The sequence below is a fragment of the Callionymus lyra genome, chromosome 16, assembly GCF_982586985.1.
Source record: "Callionymus lyra chromosome 16, fCalLyr1.hap1.1, whole genome shotgun sequence".
Lineage (NCBI taxonomy): Eukaryota > Metazoa > Chordata > Actinopteri > Syngnathiformes > Callionymidae > Callionymus > Callionymus lyra.
In genome coordinates, this window is record NC_141833.1 from 23,466,635 (window position 1) to 23,489,801 (window position 23,167).

General features: G+C 36.2%; 1 protein-coding gene across 1 annotated transcript; it reads left to right on the forward strand.

Moving 5' to 3' along the window:
- Positions 1-20,029: 20,029 nt before the first annotated feature.
- LOC148064209 (ATP synthase F(0) complex subunit g, mitochondrial-like) lies at positions 20,030-22,832 on the forward strand. The gene is made up of 3 exons (XM_087811171.1): positions 20,030-20,105; positions 20,296-20,456; positions 22,674-22,832. The coding sequence occupies exons 1-3, from the start codon at positions 20,054-20,056 to the stop codon at positions 22,770-22,772; spliced, it is 312 nt and encodes a 103-aa protein (XP_087667297.1). The 5' UTR covers positions 20,030-20,053; the 3' UTR covers positions 22,773-22,832.
- Positions 22,833-23,167: the final 335 nt, after the last annotated feature.

Genomic DNA, 23,167 nt, shown 5'->3' on the forward strand with positions numbered 1-23,167 from the left:
TGACGTTAAGATTATACTTAAGTTCCTGCAATAGACGAGATGTTTGTTTGACGTTAAGATTATACTTAAGTTCCTGCGGCAGACGAGATATTTGTTTGACGTTAAGATTATACTTAAGTTCCTGTGACAGACGAGATGTTTGCTTGACGTTAAGATTATACTTAAGTTCCTGTGACAAACGAGATGTTTGCTTGACGTTAAGATTATACTTAAGTTCCTGCGACAGACGAGATGTTTGTTTGACGTTAAGATTATATTTAAATTCCTGCGACAGACGAGATGTTTGTTTGGCGTTAAGATTATACTTAAGTTCCTGCGACAGACAAGATGTTTGTTTGACGTTAAGATTATACTTAAGTTCCTGCGACATATGAGATGTTTGTTTGACATTAAGATTATACTTAAGTTCCTGCGACAGACGAGATGTTTGTTTGACGTTAAGATTATACTTAAGTTCCTGCGACAGACGAGATGTTTGTTTGACGTTAAGATTATACTTAAGTTCCTGTGACAGACGAGATGTTTGTTTGACATTAACATTATACTTAAGTTCCTGCGACAGACAAGATGTTTGTTTGACATTAAGATTATACTTAAGTTCCTGCGACAGACGAGATGTTTGTTTGACGTTAAGATTATACTTAAGTTCCTGCGACAGACGAGATGTTTGTTTGACGTTAAGATTATACTTAAGTTCCTGCGACAGACGAGATGTTTGCTTGATGTTAAGATTATACTTAAGTTCCTGCGACAGACTAGATGTTTGTTTGACGTTAAGATTATACTTAAGTTCCTGCGACAGACTAGATGTTTGTTTGACGTTAAGATTATACTTAAGTTCCTGCGACAGACGAGATGTTTGTTTGACGTTAAGATTATACTTAAGTTCCTGCGACAGACGAGATGTTTGTTTGACGTTAAGATTATACTTAAGTTCCTGCGACAGACGAGATGTTTGTTTGATGTTAAGATTATACTTAAGTTCCTGCGACAGACGAGATGTTTGTTTGACGTTAAGATTATACTTAAGTTCCTGCGACAGACGAGATGTTTGTTTGACGTTAAGATTATACTTAAGTTCCTGTGACAGACGAGATGTTTGTTTGACGTTAAGATTATACTTAAGTTCCTGCGACAGACGAGATGTTTGTTTGACGTTAAGATTATACTTAAGTTCCTGCGACAGACGAGATGTTTGTTTGACGTTAAGATTATACTTAAGTTCCTGCGACAGACGAGATGTTTGTTTGACGTTAAGATTATACTTAAGTTCCTGCGACAGACGAGATGTTTGCTTGACGTTAAGATTATACTTAAGTTCCTGCGACAGACTAGATGTTTGTTTGACGTTAAGATTATACTTAAGTTCCTGCGACAGACTAGATGTTTGTTTGACGTTAAGATTATACTTAAGTTCCTGCGACAGACGAGATGTTTGTTTGACGTTAAGATTATACTTAAGTTCCTGCGACAGACGAGATGTTTGTTTGACGTTAAGATTATACTTAAGTTCCTGCGACAGACGAGATGTTTGTTTGACGTTAAGATTATACTTAAGTTCCTACGACAGACGAGATGTTTGTTTGACGTTAAGATTATACTTAAGTTCCTGTGACAGACGAGATGTTTGTTTGATGTTAAGATTATACTTAAGTTCCTGCGACAGACGAGATGTTTGTTTGACGTTAAGATTATACTTAAGTTCCTGCGACAGACGAGATGTTTGTTTGACGTTAAGATTATACTTAAGTTCCTGTGACAGACGAGATGTTTGTTTGACGTTAAGATTATACTTAAATTTCTGTGATAGACGAGATGTTTGTTTGATGTTAAGATTATACTTAAATTCCTGCGACAGACGAGATGTTTGTTTGACGTTAAGATTATACTTAAGTTCCTGCGACAGACGAGATGTTTGTTTGACGTTAAGATTATACTTAAGTTCCTGCGATAGACAAGATGTTTGTTTGACGTTAAGATTATACTTAAGTTCCTGCGGCAGACGAGATATTTGTTTGACGTTAAGATTATACTTAAGTTCCTGTGACAGACGAGATGTTTGCTTGACGTTAAGATTATACTTAAGTTCCTGCGACAGACGAGATGTTTGTTTGACGTTAAGATTATATTTAAATTCCTGCGACAGACGAGATGTTTGTTTGACGTTAAGATTATACTTAAGTTCCTGCGACAGACGAGATGTTTGTTTGACGTTAAGATTATACTGAAGTTCCTGTGACAGACGAGATGTTTGTTTGACATTAAGATTATACTTAAGTTCCTGCGACAGACGAGATGTTTGTTTGACGTTAAGATTATACTTAAGTTCCTGCGACAGACGAGATGTTTGTTTGACATTAAGATTATACTTAAGTTCCTGCGACAGACGAGATGTTTGCTTGACGTTAAGATTATACTTAAGTTCCTGCGACAGACTAGATGTTTGTTTGACGTTAAGATTATACTTAAGTTCCTGCGACAGACTAGATGTTTGTTTGACGTTAAGATTATACTTAAGTTCCTGCGACAGACGAGATGTTTGTTTGACGTTAAGATTATACTTAAGTTCCTGCGACAGACGAGATGTTTGTTTGACGTTAAGATTATACTTAAGTTCCTGCGACAGACTAGATGTTTGTTTGACGTTAAGATTATACTTAAGTTCCTGCGACAGACGAGATGTTTGTTTGACGTTAAGATTATACTTAAGTTCCTGCGACAGACGAGATGTTTGTTTGACGTTAAGATTATACTTAAGTTCCTACGACAGACGAGATGTTTGTTTGACGTTAAGATTATACTTAAGTTCCTGTGACAGACGAGATGTTTGTTTGATGTTAAGATTATACTTAAGTTCCTGCGACAGACGAGATGTTTGTTTGACGTTAAGATTATACTTAAGTTCCTGCGACAGACGAGATGTTTGTTTGACGTTAAGATTATACTTAAGTTCCTGTGACAGACGAGATGTTTGTTTGACGTTAAGATTATACTTAAATTTCTGTGACAGACGAGATGTTTGTTTGATGTTAAGATTATACTTAAATTCCTGCGACAGACGAGATGTTTGTTTGACGTTAAGATTATACTTAAGTTCCTGTGACAGACGAGATGTTTGTTTGACGTTAAGATTATACTTAAATTTCTGTGACAGACGAGATGTTTGTTTGATGTTAAGATTATACTTAAATTCCTGCGACAGACGAGATGTTTGTTTGACGTTAAGATTATACTTAAGTTCCTGCGACAGACGAGATGTTTGTTTGACGTTAAGATTATACTTAAGTTCCTGTGACAGACGAGATGTTTGTTTGACATTAAGATTATACTTAAATTCCTGCGACAGACAAGATGTTTGTTTGACATTAAGATTATACTTAAGTTCCTGCGACAGACGAGATGTTTGTTTGACGTTAAGATTATACTTAAGTTCCTGCGACAGACGAGATGTTTGTTTGACGTTAAGATTATACTTAAGTTCCTGCGACAGACGAGATGTTTGTTTGATGTTAAGATTATACTTAAGTTCCTGCGACAGACGAGATGTTTGTTTGACGTTAAGATTATACTTAAGTTCCTGCGACAGACGAGATGTTTGTTTGACGTTAAGATTATACTTAAGTTCCTGCAATAGACGAGATGTTTGTTTGACGTTAAGATTATACTTAAGTTCCTGCGGCAGACGAGATATTTGTTTGACGTTAAGATTATACTTAAGTTCCTGTGACAGACGAGATGTTTGCTTGACGTTAAGATTATACTTAAGTTCCTGTGACAAACGAGATGTTTGCTTGACGTTAAGATTATACTTAAGTTCCTGCGACAGACGAGATGTTTGTTTGACGTTAAGATTATATTTAAATTCCTGCGACAGACGAGATGTTTGTTTGGCGTTAAGATTATACTTAAGTTCCTGCGACAGACAAGATGTTTGTTTGACGTTAAGATTATACTTAAGTTCCTGCGACATATGAGATGTTTGTTTGACATTAAGATTATACTTAAGTTCCTGCGACAGACGAGATGTTTGTTTGACGTTAAGATTATACTTAAGTTCCTGCGACAGACGAGATGTTTGTTTGACGTTAAGATTATACTTAAGTTCCTGCGACAGACTAGATGTTTGTTTGACGTTAAGATTATACTTAAGTTCCTGCGACAGACGAGATGTTTGTTTGACGTTAAGATTATACTTAAGTTCCTGCGACAGACGAGATGTTTGTTTGACGTTAAGATTATACTTAAGTTCCTACGACAGACGAGATGTTTGTTTGACGTTAAGATTATACTTAAGTTCCTGTGACAGACGAGATGTTTGTTTGATGTTAAGATTATACTTAAGTTCCTGCGACAGACGAGATGTTTGTTTGACGTTAAGATTATACTTAAGTTCCTGCGACAGACGAGATGTTTGTTTGACGTTAAGATTATACTTAAGTTCCTGTGACAGACGAGATGTTTGTTTGACGTTAAGATTATACTTAAATTTCTGTGACAGACGAGATGTTTGTTTGATGTTAAGATTATACTTAAATTCCTGCGACAGACGAGATGTTTGTTTGACGTTAAGATTATACTTAAGTTCCTGCGACAGACGAGATGTTTGTTTGACGTTAAGATTATACTTAAGTTCCTGTGACAGACGAGATGTTTGTTTGACATTAAGATTATACTTAAATTCCTGCGACAGACAAGATGTTTGTTTGACATTAAGATTATACTTAAGTTCCTGCGACAGACGAGATGTTTGTTTGACGTTAAGATTATACTTAAGTTCCTGCGACAGACGAGATGTTTGTTTGACGTTAAGATTATACTTAAGTTCCTGCGACAGACGAGATGTTTGTTTGACGTTAAGATTATACTTAAGTTCCTGTGACAGACGAGATGTTTGTTTGACATTAAGATTATACTTAAGTTCCTGCGACAGACAAGATGTTTGTTTGACATTAAGATTATACTTAAGTTCCTGCGACAGACGAGATGTTTGTTTGACGTTAAGATTATACTTAAGTTCCTGCGACAGACGAGATGTTTGTTTGACGTTAAGATTATACTTAAGTTCCTGCGACAGACGAGATGTTTGCTTGACGTTAAGATTATACTTAAGTTCCTGCGACAGACTAGATGTTTGTTTGACGTTAAGATTATACTTAAATTCCTGCGACAGACTAGATGTTTGTTTGACGTTAAGATTATACTTAAGTTCCTGCGACAGACGAGATGTTTGTTTGACGTTAAGATTATACTTAAGTTCCTGCGACAGACGAGATGTTTGTTTGACGTTAAGATTATACTTAAGTTCCTGCGACAGACGAGATGTTTGTTTGATGTTAAGATTATACTTAAGTTCCTGCGACAGACGAGATGTTTGTTTGACGTTAAGATTATACTTAAGTTCCTGCGACAGACGAGATGTTTGTTTGACGTTAAGATTATACTTAAGTTCCTGCAATAGACGAGATGTTTGTTTGACGTTAAGATTATACTTAAGTTCCTGCGGCAGACGAGATATTTGTTTGACGTTAAGATTATACTTAAGTTCCTGTGACAGACGAGATGTTTGCTTGACGTTAAGATTATACTTAAGTTCCTGTGACAAACGAGATGTTTGCTTGACGTTAAGATTATACTTAAGTTCCTGCGACAGACGAGATGTTTGTTTGACGTTAAGATTATATTTAAATTCCTGCGACAGACGAGATGTTTGTTTGGCGTTAAGATTATACTTAAGTTCCTGCGACAGACAAGATGTTTGTTTGACGTTAAGATTATACTTAAGTTCCTGCGACATATGAGATGTTTGTTTGACATTAAGATTATACTTAAGTTCCTGCGACAGACGAGATGTTTGTTTGACGTTAAGATTATACTTAAGTTCCTGCGACAGACGAGATGTTTGTTTGACGTTAAGATTATACTTAAGTTCCTGTGACAGACGAGATGTTTGTTTGACATTAAGATTATACTTAAGTTCCTGCGACAGACAAGATGTTTGTTTGACATTAAGATTATACTTAAGTTCCTGCGACAGACGAGATGTTTGTTTGACGTTAAGATTATACTTAAGTTCCTGCGACAGACGAGATGTTTGTTTGACGTTAAGATTATACTTAAGTTCCTGCGACAGACGAGATGTTTGCTTGACGTTAAGATTATACTTAAGTTCCTGCGACAGACTAGATGTTTGTTTGACGTTAAGATTATACTTAAGTTCCTGCGACAGACTAGATGTTTGTTTGACGTTAAGATTATACTTAAGTTCCTGCGACAGACGAGATGTTTGTTTGACGTTAAGATTATACTTAAGTTCCTGCGACAGACGAGATGTTTGTTTGACGTTAAGATTATACTTAAGTTCCTGCGACAGACGAGATGTTTGTTTGATGTTAAGATTATACTTAAGTTCCTGCGACAGACGAGATGTTTGTTTGACGTTAAGATTATACTTAAGTTCCTGCGACAGACGAGATGTTTGTTTGACGTTAAGATTATACTTAAGTTCCTGTGACAGACGAGATGTTTGTTTGACGTTAAGATTATACTTAAGTTCCTGCGACAGACGAGATGTTTGTTTGACGTTAAGATTATACTTAAGTTCCTGCGACAGACGAGATGTTTGTTTGACGTTAAGATTATACTTAAGTTCCTGCGACAGACGAGATGTTTGTTTGACGTTAAGATTATACTTAAGTTCCTGCGACAGACGAGATGTTTGCTTGACGTTAAGATTATACTTAAGTTCCTGCGACAGACTAGATGTTTGTTTGACGTTAAGATTATACTTAAGTTCCTGCGACAGACTAGATGTTTGTTTGACGTTAAGATTATACTTAAGTTCCTGCGACAGACGAGATGTTTGTTTGACGTTAAGATTATACTTAAGTTCCTGCGACAGACGAGATGTTTGTTTGACGTTAAGATTATACTTAAGTTCCTGCGACAGACTAGATGTTTGTTTGACGTTAAGATTATACTTAAGTTCCTGCGACAGACGAGATGTTTGTTTGACGTTAAGATTATACTTAAGTTCCTGCGACAGACGAGATGTTTGTTTGACGTTAAGATTATACTTAAGTTCCTGCGACAGACGAGATGTTTGTTTGACGTTAAGATTATACTTAAGTTCCTGCGACAGACGAGATGTTTGTTTGACGTTAAGATTATACTTAAGTTCCTGTGACAGACGAGATGTTTGTTTGACGTTAAGATTATACTTAAATTTCTGTGACAGACGAGATGTTTGTTTGATGTTAAGATTATACTTAAATTCCTGCGACAGACGAGATGTTTGTTTGACGTTAAGATTATACTTAAGTTCCTGCGACAGACGAGATGTTTGTTTGACGTTAAGATTATACTTAAGTTCCTGCGATAGACAAGATGTTTGTTTGACGTTAAGATTATACTTAAGTTCCTGCGGCAGACGAGATATTTGTTTGACGTTAAGATTATACTTAAGTTCCTGTGACAGACGAGATGTTTGCTTGACGTTAAGATTATACTTAAGTTCCTGCGACAGACGAGATGTTTGTTTGACGTTAAGATTATACTTACGTTCCTGCGACAGACGAGATGTTTGTTTGACGTTAAGATTATACTTAAGTTCCTGTGACAGACGAGATGTTTGTTTGACATTAAGATTATACTTAAATTCCTGCGACAGACAAGATGTTTGTTTGACATTAAGATTATACTTAAGTTCCTGCGACAGACGAGATGTTTGTTTGACGTTAAGATTATACTTAAGTTCCTGCGACAGACGAGATGTTTGTTTGACGTTAAGATTATACTTAAGTTCCTGCGACAGACGAGATGTTTGTTTGACGTTAAGATTATACTTAAGTTCCTGTGACAGACGAGATGTTTGTTTGACATTAAGATTATACTTAAGTTCCTGCGACAGACAAGATGTTTGTTTGACATTAAGATTATACTTAAGTTCCTGCGACAGACGAGATGTTTGTTTGACGTTAAGATTATACTTAAGTTCCTGCGACAGACGAGATGTTTGTTTGACGTTAAGATTATACTTAAGTTCCTGCGACAGACGAGATGTTTGCTTGACGTTAAGATTATACTTAAGTTCCTGCGACAGACTAGATGTTTGTTTGACGTTAAGATTATACTTAAATTCCTGCGACAGACTAGATGTTTGTTTGACGTTAAGATTATACTTAAATTCCTGCGACAGACGAGATGTTTGTTTTACGTTAAGATTATACTTAAGTTCCTGCGACAGACGAGATGTTTGTTTGACGTTAAGATTATACTTAAGTTCCTGCGACAGACGAGATGTTTGTTTGATGTTAAGATTATACTTAAGTTCCTGCGACAGACGAGATGTTTGTTTGACGTTAAGATTATACTTAAGTTCCTGCGACAGACGAGATGTTTGTTTGACGTTAAGATTATACTTAAGTTCCTGCGACAGACGAGATGTTTGTTTGACGTTAAGATTATACTTAAGTTCCTGCGACAGACGAGATGTTTGTTTGACGTTAAGATTATACTTAAGTTCCTGCGACAGACGAGATGTTTGTTTGACGTTAAGATTATACTTAAGTTCCTGCGACAGACAAGATGTTTGTTTGACATTAAGATTATACTTAAGTTCCTGCGACAGACGAGATGTTTGCTTGACGTTAAGATTATACTTAAGTTCCTGCGACAGACGAGATGTTTGTTTGACGTTAAGATTATACTTAATTTCCTGCGACAGACGAGATGTTTGTTTGACGTTAAGATTATATTTAAGTTCCTGCGACAGACTAGATGTTTGTTTGACGTTAAGATTATACTTAAGTTCCTGCGACAGACGAGGTGTTTGTTTGACGTTAAGATTATACTTAAGTTCCTGCGACAGACGAGATGTTTGTTTGACGTTAAGATTATACTTAAGTTCCTGCGACAGACGAGATGTTTGTTTGACGTTAAGATTATACTTAAGTTCCTGCGACAGACGAGATGTTTGTTTGACGTTAAGATTATACTTAAGTTCCTGCGACAGACGAGATGTTTGTTTGACGTTAAGATTATACTTAAGTTCCTGCGACAGACGAGATGTTTGTTTGACGTTAAGATTATACTTAATTTCCTGCGACAGACGAGATGTTTGTTTGACGTTAAGATTATACTTAAGTTCCTGCGACAGACGAGATGTTTGTTTGACGTTAAGATTATACTTAAGTTCCTGCGACAGACGAGATGTTTGTTTGACGTTAAGATTATACTTAAGTTCCTGTGACAGACGAGATGTTTGTTTGACGTTAAGATTATACTTAAATTTCTGTGACAGACGAGATGTTTGTTTGATGTTAAGATTATACTTAAATTCCTGCGACAGACGAGATGTTTGTTTGACGTTAAGATTATACTTAAGTTCCTGCGACAGACGAGATGTTTGTTTGACGTTAAGATTATACTTAAGTTCCTGCGATAGACAAGATGTTTGTTTGACGTTAAGATTATACTTAAGTTCCTGCGGCAGACGAGATATTTGTTTGACGTTAAGATTATACTTAAGTTCCTGTGACAGACGAGATGTTTGCTTGACGTTAAGATTATACTTAAGTTCCTGCGACAGACGAGATGTTTGTTTGACGTTAAGATTATACTTACGTTCCTGCGACAGACGAGATGTTTGTTTGACGTTAAGATTATACTTAAGTTCCTGTGACAGACGAGATGTTTGTTTGACATTAAGATTATACTTAAATTCCTGCGACAGACAAGATGTTTGTTTGACATTAAGATTATACTTAAGTTCCTGCGACAGACGAGATGTTTGTTTGACGTTAAGATTATACTTAAGTTCCTGCGACAGACGAGATGTTTGTTTGACGTTAAGATTATACTTAAGTTCCTGCGACAGACGAGATGTTTGTTTGACGTTAAGATTATACTTAAGTTCCTGTGACAGACGAGATGTTTGTTTGACGTTAAGATTATACTTAAGTTCCTGCGACAGACAAGATGTTTGTTTGACATTAAGATTATACTTAAGTTCCTGCGACAGACGAGATGTTTGCTTGACGTTAAGATTATACTTAAGTTCCTGCGACAGACGAGATGTTTGTTTGACGTTAAGATTATACTTAATTTCCTGCGACAGACGAGATGTTTGTTTGACGTTAAGATTATATTTAAGTTCCTGCGACAGACTAGATGTTTGTTTGACGTTAAGATTATACTTAAGTTCCTGCGACAGACGAGGTGTTTGTTTGACGTTAAGATTATACTTAAGTTCCTGCGACAGACGAGATGTTTGTTTGACGTTAAGATTATACTTAAGTTCCTGCGACAGACGAGATGTTTGTTTGACGTTAAGATTATACTTAAGTTCCTGCGACAGACGAGATGTTTGTTTGACGTTAAGATTATACTTAAGTTCCTGCGACAGACGAGATGTTTGTTTGACGTTAAGATTATACTTAAGTTCCTGCGACAGACGAGATGTTTGTTTGACATTAAGATTATACTTAATTTCCTGCGACAGACGAGATGTTTGTTTGACGTTAAGATTATACTTAAGTTCCTGCGACAGACGAGATGTTTGTTTGACGTTAAGATTATACTTAAGTTCCTGCGACAGACGAGATGTTTGTTTGACGTTAAGATTATACTTAAGTTCCTGTGACAGACGAGATGTTTGTTTGACGTTAAGATTATACTTAAATTTCTGTGACAGACGAGATGTTTGTTTGATGTTAAGATTATACTTAAATTCCTGCGACAGACGAGATGTTTGTTTGACGTTAAGATTATACTTAAGTTCCTGCGACAGACGAGATGTTTGTTTGACGTTAAGATTATACTTAAGTTCCTGCGATAGACAAGATGTTTGTTTGACGTTAAGATTATACTTAAGTTCCTGCGGCAGACGAGATATTTGTTTGACGTTAAGATTATACTTAAGTTCCTGTGACAGACGAGATGTTTGCTTGACGTTAAGATTATACTTAAGTTCCTGCGACAGACGAGATGTTTGTTTGACGTTAAGATTATACTTACGTTCCTGCGACAGACGAGATGTTTGTTTGACGTTAAGATTATACTTAAGTTCCTGTGACAGACGAGATGTTTGTTTGACATTAAGATTATACTTAAATTCCTGCGACAGACAAGATGTTTGTTTGACATTAAGATTATACTTAAGTTCCTGCGACAGACGAGATGTTTGTTTGACGTTAAGATTATACTTAAGTTCCTGCGACAGACGAGATGTTTGTTTGACGTTAAGATTATACTTAAGTTCCTGCGACAGACGAGATGTTTGTTTGACGTTAAGATTATACTTAAGTTCCTGTGACAGACGAGATGTTTGTTTGACATTAAGATTATACTTAAGTTCCTGCGACAGACAAGATGTTTGTTTGACATTAAGATTATACTTAAGTTCCTGCGACAGACGAGATGTTTGTTTGACGTTAAGATTATACTTAAGTTCCTGCGACAGACGAGATGTTTGTTTGACGTTAAGATTATACTTAAGTTCCTGCGACAGACGAGATGTTTGCTTGACGTTAAGATTATACTTAAGTTCCTGCGACAGACTAGATGTTTGTTTGACGTTAAGATTATACTTAAATTCCTGCGACAGACTAGATGTTTGTTTGACGTTAAGATTATACTTAAGTTCCTGCGACAGACGAGATGTTTGTTTGACGTTAAGATTATACTTAAGTTCCTGCGACAGACGAGATGTTTGTTTGACGTTAAGATTATACTTAAGTTCCTGCGACAGACGAGATGTTTGTTTGATGTTAAGATTATACTTAAGTTCCTGCGACAGACGAGATGTTTGTTTGACGTTAAGATTATACTTAAGTTCCTGCGACAGACGAGATGTTTGTTTGACGTTAAGATTATACTTAAGTTCCTGCGACAGACGAGATGTTTGTTTGACGTTAAGATTATACTTAAGTTCCTGTGACAGACGAGATGTTTGTTTGACGTTAAGATTATACTTAAGTTCCTGCGACAGACGAGATGTTTGTTTGACGTTAAGATTATACTTAAGTTCCTGCGACAGACAAGATGTTTGTTTGACATTAAGATTATACTTAAGTTCCTGCGACAGACGAGATGTTTGCTTGACGTTAAGATTATACTTAAGTTCCTGCGACAGACGAGATGTTTGTTTGACGTTAAGATTATACTTAATTTCCTGCGACAGACGAGATGTTTGTTTGACGTTAAGATTATATTTAAGTTCCTGCGACAGACTAGATGTTTGTTTGACGTTAAGATTATACTTAAGTTCCTGCGACAGACGAGGTGTTTGTTTGACGTTAAGATTATACTTAAGTTCCTGCGACAGACGAGATGTTTGTTTGACGTTAAGATTATACTTAAGTTCCTGCGACAGACGAGATGTTTGTTTGACGTTAAGATTATACTTAAGTTCCTGCGACAGACGAGATGTTTGTTTGACGTTAAGATTATACTTAAGTTCCTGCGACAGACGAGATGTTTGTTTGACGTTAAGATTATACTTAAGTTCCTGCGACAGACGAGATGTTTGTTTGACGTTAAGATTATACTTAAGTTCCTGCGACAGACGAGATGTTTGTTTGACGTTAATATTATACTTAAGTTCCTGCGACAGACGAGATGTTTGTTTGACGTTAAGATTATACTTAAGTTCCTGCGACAGACGAGGTGTTTGTTTGACGTTAAGATTATACTTAAGTTCCTGCGACAGACGAGGTGTTTGTTTGACGTTAAGATTATACTTAAGTTCCTGCGACAGACGAGGTATTTGTTTGACATTAAGATTATATTTAAGTTCCTGCGACAGACGAGGTGTTTGTTTGACATTAAGATTATACTTAAGTTCCTGCGACAGACGAGGTGTTTGTTTGACGTTAAGATTATACTTAAGTTCCTGCGACAGACGAGATGTTTGTTTGACGTTAAGATTATACTTAAGTTCCTGCGACAGACGAGATGTTTGTTTGACGTTAAGATTATACTTAAATTCCTGCGACAGACGAGATGTTTGTTTGACGTTAAGATTATACTTAAGTTCCTGCGACATATGAGATGTTTGTTTGACATTAAGATTATACTTAAGTTCCTGCGACAGACGAGATGTTTGTTTGACGTTAAGATTATACTTAAGTTCCTGCGACAGACGAGATGTTTGTTTGACGTTAAGATTATACTTAAGTTCCTGTGACAGACGAGATGTTTGTTTGACATTAAGATTATACTTAAGTTCCTGCGACAGACAAGATGTTTGTTTGACATTAAGATTATACTTAAGTTCCTGCGACAGACGAGATGTTTGTTTGACGTTAAGATTATACTTAAGTTCCTGCGACAGACGAGATGTTTGTTTGACGTTAAGATTATACTTAAGTTCCTGCGACAGACGAGATGTTTGTTTGACGTTAAGATTATACTTAAGTTCCTGCGACAGACGAGATGTTTGCTTGACGTTAAGATTATACTTAAGTTCCTGCGACAGACTAGATGTTTGTTTGACGTTAAGATTATACTTAAATTCCTGCGACAGACTAGATGTTTGTTTGACGTTAAGATTATACTTAAGTTCCTGCGACAGACGAGATGTTTGTTTGACGTTAAGATTATACTTAAGTTCCTGCGACAGACGAGATGTTTGTTTGACGTTAAGATTATACTTAAGTTCCTGCGACAGACGAGATGTTTGTTTGATGTTAAGATTATACTTAAGTTCCTGCGACAGACGAGATGTTTGTTTGACGTTAAGATTATACTTAAGTTCCTGCGACAGACGAGATGTTTGTTTGACGTTAAGATTATACTTAAGTTCCTGCGACAGACGAGATGTTTGTTTGACGTTAAGATTATACTTAAGTTCCTGTGACAGACGAGATGTTTGTTTGACGTTAAGATTATACTTAAGTTCCTGCGACAGACGAGATGTTTGTTTGACGTTAAGATTATACTTAAGTTCCTGCGACAGACAAGATGTTTGTTTGACATTAAGATTATACTTAAGTTCCTGCGACAGACGAGATGTTTGCTTGACGTTAAGATTATACTTAAGTTCCTGCGACAGACGAGATGTTTGTTTGACGTTAAGATTATACTTAATTTCCTGCGACAGACGAGATGTTTGTTTGACGTTAAGATTATATTTAAGTTCCTGCGACAGACTAGATGTTTGTTTGACGTTAAGATTATACTTAAGTTCCTGCGACAGACGAGGTGTTTGTTTGACGTTAAGATTATACTTAAGTTCCTGCGACAGACGAGATGTTTGTTTGACGTTAAGATTATACTTAAGTTCCTGCGACAGACGAGATGTTTGTTTGACGTTAAGATTATACTTAAGTTCCTGCGACAGACGAGATGTTTGTTTGACGTTAAGATTATACTTAAGTTCCTGCGACAGACGAGATGTTTGTTTGACGTTAAGATTATACTTAAGTTCCTGCGACAGACGAGATGTTTGTTTGACGTTAAGATTATACTTAAGTTCCTGCGACAGACGAGGTGTTTGTTTGACGTTAAGATTATACTTAAGTTCCTGCGACAGACGAGGTGTTTGTTTGACGTTAAGATTATACTTAAGTTCCTGCGACAGACGAGGTGTTTGTTTGACATTAAGATTATATTTAAGTTCCTGCGACAGACGAGGTGTTTGTTTGACATTAAGATTATACTTAAGTTCCTGCGACAGACGAGGTGTTTGTTTGACGTTAAGATTATACTTAAGTTCCTGCGACAGACGAGATGTTTGTTTGACGTTAAGATTATACTTAAGTTCCTGCGACAGACGAGATGTTTGTTTGACGTTAAGATTATACTTAAATTCCTGCGACAGACGAGATGTTTGTTTGACGTTAAGATTATACTTAAGTTCCTGCGACATATGAGATGTTTGTTTGACATTAAGATTATACTTAAGTTCCTGCGACAGACGAGATGTTTGTTTGACGTTAAGATTATACTTAAGTTCCTGCGACAGACGAGATGTTTGTTTGACGTTAAGATTATACTTAAGTTCCTGTGACAGACGAGATGTTTGTTTGACATTAAGATTATACTTAAGTTCCTGCGACAGACAAGATGTTTGTTTGACATTAAGATTATACTTAAGTTCCTGCGACAGACGAGATGTTTGTTTGACGTTAAGATTATACTTAAGTTCCTGCGACAGACGAGATGTTTGTTTGACGTTAAGATTATACTTAAGTTCCTGCGACAGACGAGATGTTTGTTTGACGTTAATATTATACTTAAGTTCCTGCGACAGACGAGATGTTTGTTTGACGTTAAGATTATACTTAAGTTCCTGCGACAGACGAGATGTTTGTTTGACGTTAAGATTATACTTAAGTTCCTGTGACAGACGAGATGTTTGTTTGACATTAAGATTATACTTAAGTTCCTGCGACAGACAAGATGTTTGTTTGACATTAAGATTATACTTAAGTTCCTGCGACAGACGAGATGTTTGTTTTAAGAAGCAGAATAAGCTAGCATGTTTTTTAATTAGATAAGCTAGCATGTTTATAAAATAAGATAAGCTAGCATGATAGTAAATTAACTAAACTAGCATGTTGTTAAATTAGCTAAGCTATTATGATTGTAAATTAGCTAAACTAGCATGATTGTAAATTAGCTAAACTAGGATGTTTGTAAATTAGCTAAGCTAGCATGATTGTAAATTAGCTAAACTAGCATGATTGTAAATTAGCTAAACTAGCATGATTGTAAATTAGCTAAACTAGCATGATTGTAAATGAGCTAAACTAGCATGTTTGTAAATTAGCTAAGCTAGCATGATTGTAAATTAGCTAAGCTAGCATGATTGTAAATTAGCTAAACTAGCATGATTGTAAATTAGCTAAACTAGCATGATTGTAAATTAGCTAAGCTAGCAACTGGGAATAGAAGTTTAAAGAATACCTTCATGTATCAACATCTTTTTCTATTATTTAGTTAAATTGACTTAATTTAAAACTTATCTCAACGAGTCTAACATATGAAAAGAGCAAATAAATCATATTAACCCGAGTGGATCTACTAGCCATGCTAAGCTAACAGCGGGAATGTAAACTGCGGGATGGGCTTCAGTCGTCATTTTGACTTATGTTTATAAAACCTTTTCAAGGTCACACTGTAGATACTTTAAAACCATGACGTTGACGCTGGTCCTGGAAGGTTTGTGTTCAATCCTCGTGTGATCTCAGCAGGTGATGAAGAACATCTGATGGAACAAACACTCGTTGACCTGTTTGGAGCTCGAACTCCATTCATCGACTCGTAATCACGTCCCAGATCCTGGAGAACTGGCCTTCAGTTCCATCACGTTCACAGTCGGAGGAACGACCTGAGAGCACCTGCTTGAATGGAACATCTGCTGAAGGAACCTTTGAAAGACTCGTGAAGTGATTCTATAAATGAACGCAGACGTCATGAAGCCACCGTCACGATCAAGGACCTGATGAACCTCACGTCGTCTTCTTTGAAAACACCAGCTGGTCCTGAGGGAGGTTCTTCTCAGATGTCCTTCTTTAACAAGACTGTGGATCCAGATCAAAGCTGGACCTGAACATCTCGAGACATGATTTACGACGGTCGTTACTCCTGGAATGAGACGTTTCTCTGCCAACGGTTCTTCACGTCTTTACTCTTTTGTTTTTGTCACGTCGTGATGTTTGAAGGAATGATTGATGTTTTCAAGACAATACATGAACATTTACTGGAACATTTGAGGATCAACGGAGTTTCCTGAGGAACAACAAGGTCGACACAGTCAACAAAGATACAGACAGAGACAGAGATGGATATAGAGATACAGACAGAGAAAAAGATACAGACAGAGATAGAGATACAGACAGAGACAGAGATGGATATAGAGATACAGACAGAGAAAAAGATACAGACAGAGATAGAGATGGATATAGAGATACAGACAGAGACAATGATACAGACAGAGATACAGAGACAGAGAAAAACATACAGACAGAGACAGAGATAGATATAGAGACACAGACAGAGAAAAAGATACAGACAGAGATAGAGACAGAGATACAGACAGATACAAAGATACAGAGAAAAAGATACAGACAGAGATAGAGATACAGACAGATACAAAGATACAGACAGAGATAGAGATGGATATAGAGACACAGACAGAGAAAAAGATACAGACAGAGACAGAGATAGATATAGAGATACAGACAGAGACAATGATACAGACAGAGATACAGAGACAGAGAAAAACATACAGACAGAGACAGAGATAGATATAGAGACACAGACAGAGAAAAAGATACAGACAGAGATAGAGACAGAGATACAGACAGATACAAAGATACAGAGAAAAAGATACAGACAGAGATAGAGATACAGACAGATACAAAGATACAGACAGAGATAGAGATACAGACAGAGATAGAGACACAGACAGAGACAATGATACAGACAGAGATACAGAGACAGAGAAAAAGATACAGACAGAGATAGAGATAGAGATACAGACAGAGATACAGACAGAGACAAAGACAAAGAGAAAAAGATACAGACAGAGATAGATATAGAGGTACAGACAGAGACAAAGAGAAAAAGATACAGACAGAGATAGAGACAGAGATAGATATAGAGATACAGACAGAGATACAGACAGAGATAGAGACAGAGATAGATATAGAGATACAGACAGAGATACAGACAGAGACAAAGACAAAGAGAAAAAGATACAGACAGAGAAAAAAATACAGACAGAGATAGAGATACAGACAGAGATACAGACAGACAGAGATACAGACAGAGACAGAGAAAAGATAGAGACAGAGATACAGACAGATATAGAGATAGAGACAGAGAAAAGATACAGACAGAGATACAGACAGATATAGAGATACAGACAGAGACAGAGAAAAGATACAGACAGAGATACAGACAGATATAGAGATACAGACAGAGACAGAGAAAAGATACAGACAGAGATACAGACAGATATAGAGATACAGACAGAGACAGAGAAAAAGATACAGACAGAGATACAGACAGATATAGAGATACAGACAGAGACAGAGAAAAAGATACAGACAGAGATACAGACAGATATAGAGATACAGACAGAGACAGGGAAAAAGATACAGACAGAGATACAGACAGATATAGAGATACAGACAGAGACAGAGAAAAAGATACAGACAGAGATACAGACAGATATAGAGATACAGACATAGACAGAGAAAAAGATACAGACAGAGATACAGACAGAGATGGAGTCAAAGGTTCAGCTAGAGTTTAATATGTGTTAGAATTAAAGCTTGAGTTAATTTGAGGATAATAATGAGAATCATTAACGTAAGAAAACAATAACAGAGTTTAGTTCTGGTAGAAATATACACTTGAATTGAAAGACGTGTCTCAACACTGTCTCCAAACTTGTTGAGAAGATGTAATTATCCATTTTGTTCCAACATGATTCCATCTGGTTCCTGGAGCTCTGAGATATAAACCCTCAGACGAGATTACACGTCAGAAACACAGACGAGAATGAGAGCCGAAGACAAAGACTCGGTCGTTCATATTCTGAGGCCGTTCAGCAGCGATGAAAGCAGACGTGTCCACAGGAGGTCTTATCTGCCTTCATCTGCTGCTCCTCAGCAGAGGCGAGTCATTAGTTCTATTCTGGCTCGTTCACGCTCGCAATGAAAGACAAGATTCACTCGGAATCTCTTTCATTTATCTCGGGTGTTTAAACTACGATCATCTCAAGATGATGTTCTTCACCCTGATGTGGTCGACGACCGTCACGGGATTCCATCACAACACGACTCTTTTCACTCTTAGAAACCAACCTGCAGACATGAATTTAATGTATCCTCTCGTCCTCAGTCTTCGCCAGGATCTCCCCGTATTTCACTGTTCCTTTGACGGAAGTTGAATTTCAAAACAAAGATAAACAAAATATTTGCATGTTAATTATAAATAAATAATTTAATTCAATGCACACTTAATTTAAATATAAACCATAAAATAACTATTTCAAAAAAATGATTTTAAAGCAAGAAGAAATGAATACATACTTTCTGTTGAATACAAATATGGCATCAGGACAAAAAAGTCACTATATTTCATTTTATACATATATTCATATATTATGATCTTAAACATTCAGTAGTTGTACATGAAACAACCAAAAAGATACGAGGTTCAGAGTCATGTACTACCTATTTTAATGTAGTTTTATTCCTTGTTCTTTTTTCTTTTCATAATATGTGGTTTGTATGAATAAAATATAAGTATTTCTCTCTCAGGCTGTGAGATTATTTAACTTGTGGAAGACAATTATACAACATTGACATCTGACATTATTATTACAACAACATCTTTATTCTCATCATCAGATTATTTTCTATTATGTTTTCTATTTTATTCTTATATTCGCACAAGACTGTATTTTTGTATTTTATCCAACATTTATATGTGTGTTTTATTGATGCTCAGAAAAGTGTGTATTTGCCCTCGTGAGATCCATGGAGTAAATATCGATCTATAATATTACATTCCAATGAATAAACCTTTGTTTGTGTTTTCGAAATACTGACTTTAAAAAATAATAACTTCACTAGTCGGAGATTAAACATAAATCGTGTAAAGTGTTTAATAATAATAAACCTATATTTACCTTTTTTCTGCGGGATCAAAAGCGATGATCGAGCGCCACCTGGCGTTTGTCTAGCTTTACTCACAACGTGAAAATACTTCTGTAGTTCAGATGAATTGTTCGTTCTATTTTAAAATAAATACAACTTATACAGTTAAGATCCTAAACAACGCTAGTTATAAACTCTATAAATAGTGTTTATAAAATACGTGTATTTTATACCAATGTTCTTTTCTTAATTATTTGTTTTAGGTTTTTCTTTAAATGATTTAAAACGGTTCTTTGGTGAGGAAACGAGGATATTGTTGAAAATGTAAACCATTTTTATTTATTTATTTACGTGCTACGCTGGTTGTGAAATAATTGACCCGGAAACACTTCACACTTCTTCCTTCTTGTCGTAAGTCACTTCCGGGTTGCGGAACCAAGATGGCACAGGCGGTGAAGAATTTAGTCACTAAAGTGCCCTCTTTAGTGGGCGGTAAGAACATTTATTCACTTTTATAAACTATATTAACTATTTTTATTTAAGTGTGTCTGTTGACCCGAGTGTTGCGCGCGCGCGTCTGCGCCGTGACCTCTCAGTGTCAACGTGACCTCGCGCTGTCATTCAAATAAAGTTTTGTTTTTCTTCTTCTTCTTCTTCTTCTTCTGTCATTAACTCTCTTCAGCCGCAGTTTCTTTCTCCAAACCTCGACTCTCCAAGTTCTGGTTCTACGCGCGCGTGGAGCTCGTGCCTCCGTCTCCGGCTGAGATCCCTAAAGCCATCGAACAGAGTCAAGTCTTGCTCAAGGGTCTGCAGGCAGGACGTCTGGGTCAGACGACAGTCCGGGTGAGTCTGAGAAACCTTTGATTTATGTCATTATTATCTTATCTCGAGTCAGATATAGACATGTTTTTAATAAATACTAAGAAAGTTGTGATTATTACGAGCAAATAAACTCATTTCTGCACCTTTTTTTTCTTACTTAATTCATATTAAACCACATTTTAAACATGTTTATCATTGAAAATCTTGCTAAACAAAGATACGGATAAATTAGTTATATTTTGAATCAATTTATTAACGTTAAGTAAGAAAACAAGTGTATAAAAAACAAATTAAAATCCCAGATTGAAAAAAAAAACAGTTATTGTCGTCATGTTGGTAAGTTATTTATATTTAAGTCTTTTCCAGACCAGGGTCACAAAGAACTTAAACAATCAAAACAATATTCAATAAAGTATATACTTTAAAGATCAAGATAAAACTGAGACAAACACAAGAGTCTCAGAGAATCAAGGAAAAGAATCAAAGTGTCTTGAGATGTTTCTTGAAGGAGTCAGTAGATCATCAAACACAGATGTTTCTTGAAGGAGTCAGTAGATCATCAAACACAGATGTTTCTTGAAGGAGTCAGTAGATCATCAAACACAGATGTTTCTTGAAGGAGTCAGTAGATCATCAAACACAGATGTTTCTTGAAGGAGTCAGTAGATCATCAAACACAGATGTTTCTTGAAGGAGTCAGTAGATCATCAAACACAGATGTTTCTTGAAGGAGTCAGTAGATCATCAAACACAGATGTTTCTTGAAGGAGTCAGTAGATCATCAAACACACATGTTTCTTGAAGGAGTCAGTAGATCATCAAACACAGATGTTTCTTGAAGGAGTCAGTAGATCATCAAACACAGATGTTTCTTGAAGGAGTCAGTAGATCATCAAACACAGATGTTTCTTGAAGGAGTCAGTAGATCATTAAACACAGAGATGTTTCTTGAAGGAGTCAGTAGATCATCAAACACACAAAGCTTAGGAGCAACAGTCTGGAAGGATTTCTCTCCTCTGGTCCGGAAGTTCAGGAACCATCAGTAGATTCCGATCCACAGACCTCAGAGCCCGAGCTGGGGTGTAAGTCTGGATCAGATCATGAAGGTCTGACCATGAATAGATCTAAAAGTAAGAACCAGAATTTTAAAATGATCCTGAAAGAAACTGGCAGCCAGTGAAGAGTTTGAAGGAGAAATGTGAGTTCTTCTACTAGAGCAGCCAGTGAAGAGTTTGAAGGAGAAATGTGAGTTCTTCTACTAGAGCAGCCAGTGAAGAGTTTGAAGGAGAAATGTGAGTTCTTCTACTAGAGCAGCCAGTGAAGAGTTTGAAGGAGAAATGTGAGTTCTTCTACTAGAGCAGCCAGTGAAGAGTTTGAAGGAGAAATGTGAGTTCTTCTACTAGAGCGGCTCAGAATTCTGGCTGCAGAGTTTAGTATGAACTGCAGGCGAGACTCATCCTTGTTGTTTAGACACTATATAAACTGTTACAATAGTGTAAACGACACAAACACATGGATTATAAGATCCAGATCATGTTGTGACAACATTTTCCTAAATAATTAGTTTAGTTAGTGTTTATATGTCGCAGCAGAATCAAGTGTCTTCTGTAGAGACGAGAGAAACTTGTCAAATAAACTTCATGAAGATCAACGATGAATAAAACATAGAAAACATTAAAAACGTTTAAGTCATTACAACGTCTTTGCTCTTTGTTTTTAAAGTATATTGTGACACAATCGGATTATAGTGTAAACAAAGTTTACAATTATTTTATTCATGTTTTGTTTATATCGTCAATTAAAAAGTTTATATATTCTTAAGTGTTAAACCAGCATTTTATATCTTTTTTTGATTTTAGTTTTAACTTATTTCACTGAACACGAACCGAACTCATCCAGTGAAGATGGAACGAGATCATTTATGGAATCAACTGAACGTTTGACTCGCCCTTGATGTTTGTTCAGAGATTTGTTGACGTGATCGATCAATAATCTTGATGGACGAGGTCACATGATCGATCGATATTCTTGGACGAGGTCACATGATCGATCGATATTCTTGATGGACGAGGTCACATGATCTCTGTCCTCGGTATGGTTGTGTAACGTCGACTAGAAGGACTCGTGACTCCGTCAGATGTGGAGTTAGAAGATGAAAGCTGCTGATATCAGGAGCGAACACTTGTCATTGATCACTGATGATTGATTGATTGATTGGTTGATTTCTGATCGACGCAGGAGGCTCTGAGGAACGGGCTCGTGGCGACCGAGGTGCTGATGTGGTTCTTCGTCGGCGAGTGCATCGGAAAAGGAGGAATCGTCGGATACGACGTCTGAAAGTTTCCTTTAACATGTAGTTTGTTGACAAATGTATAAATAAACAGATTTTAAACTGTAGCCTTTAGTTCATTTGTTCAAACATGTGTAAAAACAGAGTTTATACTTGAATTTGAACCATTTAACTCGTATTAAAATGTCATTTTACATTTATTTCAAATCTGAAAAAGTTAGAAATATTTATTTAAAAATAATGTGATGCAGGAACTTGTCATTTTAATAAAGATAATGTGTTTCTTTAGAATAAACTTGTTCATTATGTAAGTTGGAGAAAAAACTGTAAGAAAAAAAAACATTTTCTATCTTCAGTTATTTTATCAAAAGTGTCTTTTATTACGACTCATGGAAACAAATCATCAACATTGAATACGAAAGAAAAATAGGAACTTATTAGT

What these genes read in the sequence shown, in the direction of transcription:
- LOC148064209 (XM_087811171.1), top strand. Translation starts at nt 20,054, where the DNA reads ATGGCACAGGCGGTGAAGAATTTAGTCACTAAAGTGCCCTCTTTAGTG. An exon ending in AGTGCCCTCTTTAGTGGGCG is followed by an intron (nt 20,106 to 20,295) that starts GTAAGAACATTT and finishes AACTCTCTTCAG; the next exon opens with CCGCAGTTTCTTTCTCCAAA. An exon ending in TGGGTCAGACGACAGTCCGG is followed by an intron (nt 20,457 to 22,673) that starts GTGAGTCTGAGA and finishes TGATCGACGCAG; the next exon opens with GAGGCTCTGAGGAACGGGCT.